The 13,859-nt window shown below is 47.5% G+C and overlaps 1 protein-coding gene across 4 annotated transcripts; it reads left to right on the top strand.

The window, feature by feature from the left end:
- Nucleotides 1-263: 263 nt before the first annotated feature.
- Nucleotides 264-12,821, top strand: ZNF620 (zinc finger protein 620). 4 transcript variants are annotated; one of them, XM_047876276.1, is made up of 4 exons: nt 264-705; nt 6,709-7,191; nt 7,823-7,936; nt 10,105-12,821. In XM_047876276.1, exons 2-4 carry the CDS (start codon nt 7,158-7,160, stop codon nt 11,109-11,111), a joined length of 1,155 nt encoding a protein of 384 aa, XP_047732232.1. In that variant the 5' UTR covers nt 264-705; nt 6,709-7,157; the 3' UTR covers nt 11,112-12,821. The 4 variants fall into 4 exon arrangements, with proteins under 4 accessions (XP_047732232.1, XP_047732233.1, XP_047732231.1 ...); XM_047876277.1 differs by having other exon boundaries at nt 7,018-7,191; XM_047876275.1 differs by having other exon boundaries at nt 7,038-7,191.
- The last annotated feature ends 1,038 nt before the right edge of the window (nt 12,822-13,859 follow it).

The raw sequence follows: 13,859 nt of genomic DNA on the forward strand, positions 1-13,859 counted from the left end.
GTCCCACTCTTCCCCCCACTGCAGCGCAGCCACAGAACCCAGGCAGGCTTTGGCACAGGTGGAGCAATGGTCCCTTCAATAGCCGAAGGGCTGCCAGAAGTGGCAAACGCCAAGGAACCCTGGGTGATTCCCCGTCTGTGGCCTGTGCAACTGGTCTGTGGCCCGAGCTGGCTAGACGACATCTTCCGGAGGAGCTGCCGCGAGGGGGCGCTGCAGGACCCGAGCCTGGAGCCGGTAACTCTGGCTCGACGTTTCCCGGAGTAGAGACCGTGGCGGTGGCCGCCGGGCTGGGGAACCACGGAGACCGGGAAGTTTGCAGCTTCCTAGAGAGGAGGGGAAACGGCCCTACGCGCTTCCGGCGGCGCGGGTCCTAAGCTTTCCCGGGAGCCCTGGCCGACCGCCTTCTCGCGCGTTCCCTGCGCCCGGGGCGCGCGGCGTCCGCGGTCGCCTGGGCTCCGCGTCCCGGGAACGGGCTAACGGGGTCGCATCCCCGCGGAGTTCTTCAATGCTCGGTTCTCCGATCCCTGTGCCTCTGTGGTGAGGGGGGTTCCAGGACGCAGGGGGCCCCCGGCGGACAGACGGCGTTTGCGGGGTGCCCGGCAGCAGCTGTCCTGCCCGTCCTTTATTTTCTCTTCTGTCTCCCCTCGAACCCCGAGGGCGTGTGAAACGGGGACCCCAGCCATGCTCCAGATCACGTGGCACCAGGTGAGCGAGCCTCCTCTCCGCCTCTGTCGCTCCCCCCCTCTCCCCTCCCGTAACCGGCCCTCCCACCCTCTGATGTCAAGAGAGCAGCTGTCAGCCTGCATCCGGAGCCTGAGTTGTGCAGGTGTTCCGGGACTGGGGTCCTTGGACCCAGCGTTGGTAGAAACGAGACGGGACCCAAAATGTAAAGTCCCAAGAAAGGCTTTATTGGGGCTTATGCTCGAGCGCAGAAGAGCAGCACAAAGGGAAGAATCCTCAGGCTGACTCTCCGAGGAGAGGTCTGGGAGAGTTTTTTAAAGGTACTTCGGTGGGAAGAGGGGGCTGTCTACGCATGTAGAGGCAGGGATTTATTAGCACCTGCGCACTTCAAGGTCATGTTTCTTCATGCATCGCGTGCGTAATGATCGTGTTGAATCTGGGCCCCTGGGCATGATTTTTAGTATTATAATGGGGGGAAAATCGTGGAAGTTCGGCACTGGGGGTGGGGGGGTGAGGGGTGGGGGTGGACCTGGCTGGGTTTGCTCCTTAGCTGGTGCTTTGCTCTGCGAGCAAAGTAAAAATATCCGGTAGGGAGTTCTGCAAGAAAAGCGCTAACAGCCGGCAGGCGGCGGGGAGTTTCACAGGTGCACATGGGGCTTGTTCCCAAGGTTCCTTACTGTTTCGCAGGCTTGTATCTTTCATTTGCATCTGTCACCATCGGGTGTGTTTGGACAGGGGAGGATGAGTTGAGAGGGACAGACAGATGAGAAGGCCCAAACGAAGACACGATCAGGATGGAAAAACAAGTGTAGGGGATTGATTGGGATAGGTTTGGCAATCGAGGCTGAAAAGTAGAAATTCATTAAACGGGAAATTTGCATCATTGCATACAGTGAGGACCCTTTTCACCTCTGTCCACAAATTGAAGTCCTTCCATGGATAAAGTAATTCTAGTATCGTCATTACTTTTTGGTAGATTCCGCTGGATGTTTACATAGACATGCCATCTACAAATGAAGACAGTTGTCTTTCTTTCTTTCCTGTCTGGATACCTTTTATTCCTTTTTCTTGCCTAACTGCACTAGCTAGAACCTCCATTTCAATGTTGAGTAGAGGTGGTGAGAACAGGCATCTTTGTCTTATTCTTGACCTTAGGGTGAAAGCATTCAGTATTTCACTATTAAGAATGATCCTCGGGGCGCCTGGGTGGCGCAGTCGGTTAAGCGTCCGACTTCAGCCAGGTCACGATCTCGCGGTCCGTGAGTTCGAGCCCCGCGTCAGGCTCTGGGCTGATGGCTCAGAACCTGGAGCCTGTTTCCGATTCTGTGTCTCCCTCTCTCTCTGCCCCTCCCCCGTTCATGCTCTGTCTCTCTCTGTCCCAAAAATAAATAAACGTTGAAAAAAAAAATTAAAAAAAAAAAAAGAATGATCCTCACCATAGGGTTTGTTTTGTTTTGTTTTCTGTAAATGCCCTTTATCAGATTGAGAAAGTTCTCTTCTATGCCTAGCTTGCTGCAGGAATGGATGTTGAATTTTGACCCATGCTTTTCCTATGTTGGTTTAGAGGATTATATGATTTTCCTGTTTTAGTTTCTTAATGTGGCAAATTACATTGATTTTTTTTTTTTTTCAAATATTCAACCAACCTCGTAGTCCTTGGATAAAAACTACTTGGTCTTGATGTATTATTCTTTGACTATATTTTGGATTCTATTTTGTTAAATTTTTGTGTAGAATTTTTGCCTCTATGTTTGTAAGAGGTATTGATCTTCAGTTTTCTTTTCTTGTAATGTCCTTGTCCCATAGAATGGGAAGTATTTCATCCTTGTCAATATTTTGGAAGAATTTGCATAGAACTGATTACATTTCTTCCTTATGTGTTTGGTAACCAGTGAAATCATCTATATGTGGAGTTTTCTTTCTGATAAGTTTTAAAATACAGTTTCAGGGGGCGCCTGGGTAGCTCCGTTGGTTGAGCGTCCGACTTCAGCTCAGGTCATGATCTCACAGCTTATGAGTTTGAGCCCCGCGTCGGGCTCTGTGCTGACAGCTCGGAGCCTGGAGCCTGCTTCGGATTCTGTGTCTCCCTCTCTTTCTGCCCCTAACCCGCTCGCATTCTGTCTCTGTCTCTCTTAAAAATAAATAAAATGTTACAAAAAATTTAAAATACAGTTTCAGTTCCTTTGTAGGTATAGGGCTATTCTGTTTCTCCTTGAATGAGTGTTGGTAATTTGTGTCTTTCAAGGAATTTGTCCGTTTTACGTTGTGGACATTAATGGCATAAAGTTGTTCATAATAATTACTATCCTTTTATTATCTGTAGTGGTCACCTTTTTTATAACTAATATTGCTAATTTATTTCTTCTCTTTTTTTTCTGATTCATCCGACCAGAGATTTAGAAGTTGCATTGATCTTCACAAAGAACTACTTTTGGTTTTGCTGATTTTCTCTATTTTTCTCTTTTATGTCACTGATTTCCACTTGGATCTTTATTTTGTTTGTTCTGCTAAGTTTGTGTTAAATTTGTTTTTTCTCTCGATTCTAAAGGTGAAGGTCACCTTTCTCTAGATTCCAAAAGGTGAAGGTCACCTTTCTCTAGATTCTAAAGGTCACTGGCTCAAGACATTTTTTCTTTTTAAATTTTGTAACACAGGCATTTAATACTATAAATTTCTTCCTAAGTACTGTGTTAGCACCATCCTTCATTTCGGTACATTGTGTTTTCATTTTCATTCAGCTCAGAATACTTTCTGAGTTCTTTGTTTTATTCTTCGATCTATGTGTTATTTAGACGTGTGTTATGTAGTTCATAAATATTTGGCAATTTTCCTTGCGTCTCTGCTATTTCTAGTTTATTTATTTCTTTAAAAAATTTTTAATGTTTATATTTGAGAGAGAGACAGAGGTGAGCAGGGGAGGGGCAGAGAGAGAGGCACACACAGGATCCAGAGCAGGCTCCAGGGTCTGAGCTGTCAGCACAGAGCCTAGGACGGGCTTGGACTCACAAACTGAACTGTGAGATCATGACCCGAGCTGAAGTTGGACGCTCAACTGACTGAGGCACCCAGGCGCCCCTCTGTTATTTCTAATTTAATTCTGTTGTGGTTAGTGAACACTCTTTGTATGACTTGATCCTTCTGATTTCTTCTTTATAGCCCAGAGTATGGTCTACCTTACAAAAGGTTCCTTGGACACCTGGAAAGAATGTGTATTCTGCTGTTGTGGGTGGGGCGTTCTGTAAATGTCCGTTAAGTCAAGTTGGATAATAGTATTGTTTATGTTTGCTATATCCTCGTTGAGAGGGGTTATTGAAATTTCCAGTTGCAATTATGGATTTGTCTATTTCTCTTGCAGTGTCATCAGTTTTTTGCTTCATGTATTTCGACGCTCTGTTGCTAACTGTATAAACATGTAGGATGGTGGGGGGTTTTGTTTATGCTTTTGTTTTTTAAGTTTTATTTATTTAGGTAGTCTCTATAGCCAACATGGGGCTTGAAGTCACAACCCCGAGATCAAGAGTCGCATGCTCTCGGGACTGAGCGAGCCAGGAGCCCCGGCATGTAGGATTGTTAGATGCCCTGATTCCTTTATGGTTATGAACGACTATCTTTCTCTCTTAATATCCTTTGCTCTGAAATCTACATTACCTTAAATTAATATAGCCACTTCAGCTTTTTTTGGCTAGTGTATTTTTTCCCATCTTTTTGCTTTTAACTTATTCCTGTCTTTATATGTAATATGCATTTCTTAAAGTCAGCGTATAGTAGGCTGACTTTGTAATGTTTGCCTGTTGGGATGCTTAGATTATTTATGATGTGGTTGGATTTGAGTCTGTCACCTTCGTATTTGTTTTCTAATTGTCCCATCTGTTCTTTGTTCCCTTTACTCCTCTTTTCCCACCTTCTTTTTTATTTATTTATTTATTTTTTACTTTTATTTATTTTTGAGAGACACAGAGAGACAGAGCACAAATGGGGGAAGGACAGAGAGAGAACGAGAGACAGAATCTGAAGCAGGTTCCAGGCTCTGAGCTGTCAGCACAGAGCCCGATGCAGGGCTTGAACCCACAAACTGTGAGACCATGACCTGAGCTGAAGTTGGACGCTCAACTGACCGAACCACCCAGGTGCCCTTACTTCCCTAAAATATTCTTTAAAAACAAATTTTTTTTAAGATTTTATTTTTAAGTAATCTCTACACCCAATGTGGCACTCGAACTTACAACCCTGAGATCAAGAGTCACATGCTCTGCTGACTGAGCCTGCCAGGTGCTCCCCCCCACAAAATACCCTTGAGTGTTTTCTGGAATAGAGTTCAATTACTTAGGAATACATTTGATCCTTTTTGGTCTTGATTTTTATGATTTGGTACTAGGATCTGGAGCGGTGCATGGCCTAGAAATAATTGTTCTCCACGACTGAGTTTCCTGAGAGCTCTATTCAATAGCCCATGAATTATGGATTTTTTCCAGTGGAAATAGGTACTTTTACTGGCCCTGTGTGAACACCAGGCTTTGTGCCCTTCAGTCTTTTCAGATGAAAAGGGCCCTGGTCATTGTTCTGTTGAGTACTCTGGGGAACCCCTGCCCATAACCCCCCTGGGTTTGCTTCTCTGTGCAGCTCTCTCCGTGGTGTCCTGTCTCTAAACTCCCACAGTCTTGGTCTCCTCAGAATCTACCAGGGAAGCTTCCGGGCTTTGCCCCGTTTCCCCTCCCTGTGATGCAGCCTGGAAACCCTTCCAAGACAAGCTTGAGGAATCTGAGGGCTCACCTCTTTATCTCCCATCTCTTGGGGAATGTTGTCCTTCATTGCCATCAGATGTCGCTAACCTGGGAACCTGTTTGACGTAATTTGTCTTGTCTCCGTTTAGGCAGGATGAACCCGATCCCTTTGACTCCATCTGGACGGGAAGCAGAAGTTTTCACTCAGCATTTTTAAAAGCGTTTTCCCATTTGGGGCACCCGGCTGGCTCAGTAGAGCGTGTGACTTGATCTTGGGGTTGTCAGTTCAAGCCCCACGTTGGGTGTAGGGATTACTTAAAAAATATATGTATTTAAAAAATAAACAAAGACTTAAAACAAAAGAAAACGTTTCCCTGTTTGTTTTCGCCGAGTAGTCTGTTGCCATCTTGACTCCCCAGTCCTCTTGTGTGTGTTGTTTTTCCTGCTCTGGAAGCCTTTAGTTTTTTTGTGTGTGTTTGTTTGTTTGTTTGTTTGTTTTTAAAAATTTTTTTTTCAACGTTTATTTATTTTGGGGACAGAGAGAGACAGAGCATGAACGGGGGAGGGGCAGAGAGAGAGGGAGACACAGAATCGGAAACAGGCTCCAGGCTCCGAGCCATCAGCCCAGAGCCTGACGCGGGGCTCGAACTCACGGACCGCGAGATCGTGACCTGGCTGAAGTCGGACGCTTAACCGACTGCGCCACCCAGGCGCCCCTGTTTGTTTGTTTTTTAATGTTTATTTATTTTGAGAGAAAGAGAGAGGTACAGAGCGAGCGGGGGAGGGGCAGAGAGAGAGGGAGACAGAATCCCAGGCAGGTTTTGCACTGTCCGCATGGAGCCCAGTGCGGGGCTCAAACTCCTGAACCGCGAGATCAGGACCTGAGCTGAAATTGTAAGTGGGACGCTTAACCGACTGAACCGCCCAGGCACCCCTAGGTTGTTTTGTTTTGTTTTGTTTTGTTTTGTTTTGTTTTGCTTTAATGGTCTCATTTTTCCGCGACTGCTCAGTGATACGCCTCTGGGTAGGTATTTTTCATTTACTGCCTTAAGTACTCTGTGGCTCCTCACTCCTCCCTGGTGTTTTTAAACGGATAGAATATTTTATCAAGTCTTAAAAAGCAGAGCACACTTTAAAAATCCTGAGGTCATCTTTGGTTTTGTTTGCTTCCCCCTCTGCTGGCGGTTAAGGTTCAGCTTTCTCTGCTCCTCTAATTTAGCTGCTATTCATCCTTCTGAAATTCCGTTCATGCGCCTAGTCTGTCTGACTCTTCTCCTGCTGGGCCGTTGTGTTATTGTCACTTCAGTGAGATTCGGGAGGGAGTGAAGTGCTATGGGCTGTGTTTATACCGCTGTCCCCTGTGCACGGACACGCAAAACCCCTGGAAGGGAACCGCAGGGGCCGACAGGCACGTAGACCCTGGCCCGGCAGAGTCAGCACAGAGGTGAGCAGGAGAAGGAAGGGCTGTTGGTGGGGAGGACTGCAGGGAGTCCTGGGCTGGCCTGCGGCTGAGGGCAGTGCTGGCCGCCGGCTGCCCCCCGCGGCGGGGAGGGGGCCCCCGAGAGCTGTCCTTGGCAATGCCACCTACCCCGTGGGTCTCTGCCCTGATACTTAGGCTCCTCGGCCCTCACACAGGGCTTCAGCAGGAACCTGCTGTCTCAGGAGCCAGTGACCTTTGAGGACGTGGCCGTGTACTTCACGCAGAACGAATGGGTCATCCTGGACCCTTCACAGAGGGCTCTGTACCGGGAGGTGATGCTGGAGAATTATGCAAATGTGGCTTCCCTGGGTAAGGCATCTCTTCTCCTTGCTGTTTTCGTCCTCTGCCCTTTGTGCGTCTGCTTTCTTTCCTCCTTAGACATCACGGCCTCTCTGACCCTCACGGGCAGTTTGCTACGAAGGCTGAGCTTTCCCGGAGGCTCGTGGGTGAGGAGAGTTTTGGATTCTCAGGTTTTGGAATCCACTGTCCCTCTGACCCTGGGAAGGGGCTCTGTCCCATGCATGGAGGGAAGGGAGAGCTCAGCAGGGCCCCTGGGCCTCTGTCTTCCAAGTTCTCTGACGAAGATCTGGGACTCCTTCATGTGAGTGGGGAGAAAAGTTTTTTTTAATGTTTATTTTTGCGAGAGAGGAGAGAGAGAGAGAGAGAGAGAGAGAGAGAGAGAGAGAGCGAGCCAGCAGGGGAGGGGCGGAAGAGAGGGAGAGAGAATCCCAAGCAGGCTTTGCACTGTCAGCACAGCACAGAGTTATTCCAGGACTCTGCCCCCCTTTGTGGGAATTTTCTGTCCTCTAAGATGGTGTAGACTGACTTCTCTTCGTTTCCCTCCCTGGCTCGGCGAACGAAGAAAGGTAAAGACAGCCGGGAGGGGATGCTGCTCTCTGATTCCCTTCACCTTTTGTTCCTGTTTCTTTCTCCCGGGCAGCTTTTCTATTCACCAGACCTGTTCTGGTCTCCCAGCTAGAGCGAGGGGAACTGCCATGGGGCCCGGAACCCTGGGAACCTGCGGGCAGGGAAGTCCTCGGAGGCATCTGTCCAGGTGAGCCTGAGAACCTACCAGCTGCCCATTTTGCTTAGGCTGCTTGCTTATTTTCCCATTTCAGTGTGTGCAGAGTGTTTCTTCTCTTGCGTGACTGTTTTCTTTCCTCTGGAATCATTACGTGGGATTCTGTGTTCATAGTGGTAGCCGGCCCCCGCCAGACGAAGGGCCAGTCTCTTCCAAGGAAGGTATGGCTGCCGGATGCCTTTGCGTGTTTGTCTTTGCCTCTCCGCCTCACCGCCTGCCAGGGGATAGCATCTGGCTCAGCAGCTGTTGAACCATGACAGCCCTTTGGGGTCCTGTCTCATGGAAACAGTTAACTTTTCCACCAGTTTGTTTTTGCGGAGACGAGAATGTCAACCACCTTGGAGGGAAAATAGGCTTCTGCGGCCTATCTGGCCGTCCGCAGCTTCAGAATATATTATTTCTATGGGGAAAGTTTTTTTTTAATGTTTATTTTTGCAAGAGAGGAGAGAGAGAGAGAGAGGAGCGAGCAGGGGAGGGGCGGAAGAGAGGGAGAGAGAATCTCAAGCAGGCTTTGCACTGTCAGCACAGAGCCCAGTGTGGGGCTTGAAGCCACGAACCACGAGATCATGACCTGAGCCGAAACCAAGAGGTAGGCGCTCAATGGACTGAGCCACCCAGGCGCGCCACATGTTTTTAAAGTAAACTCCGCACCCAGCTTGGGGCTCAAACTCGCGACCCCGAGAGCAACGGTTGCGTGCTCCGCCAACACAGCCAACCAGGCACTCCTCTGTGGAAAATGAAATTACGGGTTCCCAAACACTGACGTAAGTAAAAAGAAAAAACAAAATTGTATAATTGAAAAAGTTATTGGAAGATAAAGAAAAATTCGTTTTCCTAATGGGAATGGGAATTCGTTTTCCTAATGGAAGAACGCGGACATCAGCACGACACTCCCCCCCCCCCCCCCCCCGTTTCCCTTGCGTCAGCGGCCACCCGAAGTACGTCACCTTCCCTACACTTAGAAAGACTTTTATTTTAATAGCTGAACTCTCGAAGCAAAACTTGTTACAGAAGAACGGTGGACGACTTCCTCATTTCGAAAGGTGTTGACCCAGGAATTAAAAGTAACAACACACCGTATATTTTTGCCTCTGATACTCCGTTTCACCCCTCCTCCGCCTATTAACATTGGGGGGCTCTTCAGACTTCACAGGGAGTGACCGTTCACAATGCCCAGCTCCCCAGCTGCCCTCAGCCTTGTGTTAAGGTTGTGCCCTTTGGGTGTGATCCCAGGACTTCAGGCTCTCTGGGTAAACAGTGTTTTCTAAACTGTTGGCTTCTTGACGCGCGAGTTTGCCCTGGCCCAGTGCTGAAGGCCATGTTAGCCTGCAGAAGGCCTTAGCGGCAGAGGAAAAGTAGCCTTTGGTTTTCTCCGTCTGGTTGGTTTTAGGATTTCACGTTCCTGCTGTCGTATTAAACCCTACATACGGCCCATGCAGCATTGTAGGGAGAGCACAAAAGTCATCACCAGGTCCTGTCCATCCTTAGAAGGGTTCTTCACATGCGCAGCACTTGCCCGTTTTAGAGGCAAGGCTCCACCTCTCCCGTCCTCCCAGCTGCCGTGGGGTTAGCCGGACCTGGTCCCCTTAGTCGCACCGTGGGACCCTGCTGCTTTGCTAGAGCCAACTTGGTGACAGAGACCACTCTCTTCTCAAAGATTAGGACATGGACAGTGTTGTAAAAGATGAGCAGCCCTTCAGGAATTTCAGTTGTGGGACCCTTTGCAGTTTGAGGTGCTTGGCCTGTCCTTTCTTTGATCTGCTGGATTTCCTCTGACCTCGGGGTCTCTAGTCATCCCTTCTCTGTGTCTGCCCTCTGACCTAACCTGTTCACTTGGGAGAACACCGTTGGTCTTCCTGCCCCGCTAGGTCACAGTCTTTGCCGTTCTCTAGCCTTTGTCCTCTTTATGGGAGTGCCGCCCGGCCTCGCTTGCCTCCACCCGTGGAGTCTTCGTTTCGCCTGTGGCGCTCTGCTGTGTGCTGATGTTCGGTAGCCATTTTGTGTGCATGTTAGAAAATGGCCACCCAGGGTAGATTAGAACCACCTGGCCCCGTTTCCCCTTCGGCACAAGTACTTTCTTTCTGCGATATCAGAGGCTGACACTTGTGTGTTTTTGTGTTTGTTTTTGTTTTGTGATACAGAGCTCTGTAGCTCTGAGACCAGAGCTGAGAAGGAAGAGTCGAGCCCAAAGGAACACATTCCCGAAGAAACGGAGTCCCACAGACCGACGTTAGGAGGGCTACCAGGGAACGTTCCCCAGCACCTGGACTTGGGGAGCAGCCTGGAGCAGCAGCCTGGTCACTGCATAGCCAAGAAGACAAAGTCCAAGAGGAGAGCTTTCACAGATGGGCCAACCAGCTGTCGCGAGGCCTACGCCGTGGAGAGTGGGGAGCAGTGTGAGAAGTCTGGGGAAAACGTTAGTGTCAGCACACGAGTCTCTACAGATCAGACTGTGCCCGGTGGTCAGCTATCATACGAATGTAGAAGATGTGGCAGATATTTCAGTCGAGTGGCGGATTTTCAGGGATGTCACGCCGACGAAAGGTCTTTTAAATGCAAAGAATGTGGAAAAGCCTTCAGATACAACTCATTACTTATTCGGCATCAGGTAATTCACACTGGAAAGAAACCATTTAAATGTAAAGAATGTGGGAAGGGCTTAAGTTCGGACACGGCCTTGATTCAGCATCAGAGAATCCACACTGGAGAAAAGCCCTATGAATGTAAGGAGTGCGGCAAGGCCTTCATCAGCAGCTCCGTCTTCCTCCAGCACCAGAGGTTCCACACGGGGGAGAAGCTCTATGAATGTCATGAATGTTGGAAGACTTTCAGTTGTAGCTCCAGCTTTATTGTCCACCAGCGAGTGCACACCGGGGAGAGACACTACGAGTGTAAAGAGTGTGGGAAACGATTGAGTTCCCCCACAGCCTTGACTCAGCATCAGCGCATTCACACCGGGGAGAAACCTTTCGAATGTAAGGAGTGTGGGAAGGCCTTCAGTCAGAAAATCACCCTGGTCCAGCACGAGCGGGTTCACACTGGTGAGAAACCGTACGAGTGCGAGGTGTGTGGGAAAACCTTCAGCTGGTGCGGGCGATTCACCCTGCATCGGAAACTACACACGCAGAAGGTACCCGTGCAAGAGTAGGGCTGTCCGCAGCTGTGGGCGCCGTGCCTCCTTGTTTCTCCCCACTCTCATGCTCTTCGTCAGTACGCTCTTGACAGCGAGAAAAGAAACAAACCGCTAAGTCACGAGTGTACGAGGACGGGTAACTGGCTGATACCTCGCGGGGTTAGTGGTGTCACTGAGTGTCCCGTGAGATGGATGAGGGAGGTGTGGGAGGACCTCCGTCAGAGAACACCACTGTGAATTATCAAGAGTCCCGGCTTCAAGAGGAGACGGCAAAAAGTTTCTAGAGAAAACAAAAGACCGGGAATGTGAATGCATTGGATTTCCTAACAGCAGCCTTGAAAGTTAGAGGACCACGGTGTATAGGCCTTCAAAATTCAAAGGGAAAATAACTTCCACCCAGAATTCAGTATCCCCAAGTGTGAGTTTGGTATAAGGTATTTCAGACCTTTTAGATTTGGAACGTTTATGTCCCATGCATCCCTTCTCAGGTGTGCGACAGCAAACAAGGGGTCACTCAGAAAAGAAATGGACACCCTGTCAGTGTCTTTATATTAGGAGTCCCCTAAACTCAGAAACAGAGGGCCCTTGTCCCTGTGGACCCATGTGCACGGTGGAGGACATTCCTAGTAGGGTGCACATTTTCAGAGACCTACCTCGGGTGCAGGCCCACCCACACTGCTTACTCGTCAGTTACTTGTCACTACTCAGTTGCAGCCCGTGCCTTTGCAAAAGTTGGGGTGTATGTACCCTTTGAGTCAGATGCAAGGCCCTATTTATCATAAACTCATCTATCTCATTGCTGTTCTGTATCATGGAAAAAGTGACCATTGTTTTTGTGTTACGAGTGGAAACAAGGTGAGGTGTCCATGTGTTCTGTTGTAGCATCCCTCTTTTGCAAGCCGCTTGACTTTACCCGATGCGGGAAGCAGAGCAGTGGGTAACAACACCGAGACGGGCCGGCTTTGTTCGGAGTCTTGGTGAAGTTACAGACCCAACTAGTTTCCTTAGTAAAATCTGCTGACAGTCTACCTCAGAGGTTTGTGTTGAGGATTCACTGCATTAATACATGTCGGAGTGCTTAGAACAAGGACTCGAACGTAATGAACAAAAGTGTTATTTATTATCATGATATCATTGCCGAGCTTTGCCGTCCGTGTGCACCAGTGGAGCCGTCACCATAGTCAGGATAATAAACAGCCATAACCTCCCAAACATTGCTGATGCCCCTCTCCTAGCTTCCACAGCAGTTGCTGATCCGCTGTCACTTTGGATGAGTTTTGCTTCTCTAGGATTTTATATAAACAACATATTGTATGTACTCTTACTTTTGGCCTGGTGTCTTTCACTCAGCATAATTATTTTGAGAGTCACCCATGTTGCATATGTGTTATATCAGTGGTTATTTTCTTTCTTTCTTTCTTTCTTTCTTTCTTTCTTTCTTTCTTTCTTTCTTTCTTTCTCTCTTTCTCTCTTTCTCTCTTTCTTTTTCTGTCTCTCTTTCCCTCTCTCTTTCCCTCTTTATCTCTCCCCTTCTCCCTCCCTCCCTCCCCCTTCCTGCCTGCCTTCCTTCCTTCCTTCCTTCCTTCCTTCCTTCCTTCCTTCCTTCTTGGCAGTATTACACTATAGATATACAAAAATTTGTCCATTTATCTCTTGATGACCATTTGGGCTGTTTCCAGTTTTGGGTTATTATAAATAAAGCTGCTATGAACATTTGTGTTTTAAGTCTTTGTAATGACATATGCTTTTATTTCTCTTGGGTAAGTAAGAGTAGTGGAATGCCTGGGTCATAAGGTAAGTATATATTTACATTTTAAGCATCTTCAAAACTGTTGTGCAAAGAAGATGTATCATTTTATATCCCTGCCAGCATTGTATGAGACTTATATTTCCAGTCCATCTTTGGCTATGCTCAGTAGTGCCTTTTTTTTTTTAATTTTAGCTATTCTAATATAACTATAATTTAGCTATTCTAATATTTACATGTGCTTCTTTGCCTTCCATTATGTCTTAGGTCCAGTGTCCATATCTTTTGCTTGTGTTTTTATTATTGGGTTGTTTTCTTTCTTTTCTTTTCTCTTTTCTTTTCTTTTCTTTCCTTCCTCTTTCTTTCTCTTTCTTTCTTTCTTTCTTTCTTTTCTTTTCTTTCTTTCTTTCTTTCTTTCTTTCTTTCTTTCTTTCTTTCCTTCCTTCCTTCCTTCCTTCCTTCCTTCTTTCTTTTCTTTTCTTTTCTTTTCTTTTCTTTTCTTTTCTTTTCTTTTCTTTTCTTTCTTTCTTTCTTTTTTACATTTATTTTGAGAGAGAATGAGCACCCAAGCAGGGGAGGAGCAGAGAGGAAGAGAGAGAATCCCAAGCAGGCTCCGTGCTATCAACACAGACCCTGACATGGAGCTCAATCTCACGAATCCTGAGATCATGACCTGAGCTGAAATCAAGAGTCGGATGCTTAATTGCTTAATCCAGATGCCCCTCAAAAATTCTTTGTTTTTTTTGTTTGTTTATTTTGATGGAGAGAAAAAGTGTTAGCAGGGGAAGGGCAGAGAAAGGGAGAGAGAATCCCAGGCAGGTTCCTCACTCAGTGCAGAGCCTGCCTTGGAGCTCAATCCCATGAATGTGAGATCATGACCTGAGTCAAAATCAAGAGTCAGAGGCTTAACTGACTGAGCCACCCACGCACCCCTGGGTTGTTTTTATTGATTTTTGGGAGATCTTTTTTGGAGAGGAAAGGTCTTTATAGATTGTGGATACAAGTCCTTTTTCAGA

The sequence above is a fragment of the Prionailurus viverrinus genome, chromosome C2, assembly GCF_022837055.1.
Source record: "Prionailurus viverrinus isolate Anna chromosome C2, UM_Priviv_1.0, whole genome shotgun sequence".
In the NCBI taxonomy this organism is placed as follows: Eukaryota; Metazoa; Chordata; class Mammalia; order Carnivora; family Felidae; genus Prionailurus; species Prionailurus viverrinus.

Excerpts from the sequence above, each read along its gene's own strand:
- ZNF620 (XM_047876275.1), top strand. The coding sequence starts at position 682 with ATGCTCCAGATCACGTGGCACCAG. Across the intron at positions 706-7,037 it reads TCCAGATCACGTGGCACCAG|GGCTTCAGCAGGAACCTGCT; the intron begins GTGAGCGAGCCT and ends GCCCTCACACAG. Across the intron at positions 7,937-10,104 it reads CCTCGGAGGCATCTGTCCAG|AGCTCTGTAGCTCTGAGACC; the intron begins GTGAGCCTGAGA and ends TTTGTGATACAG.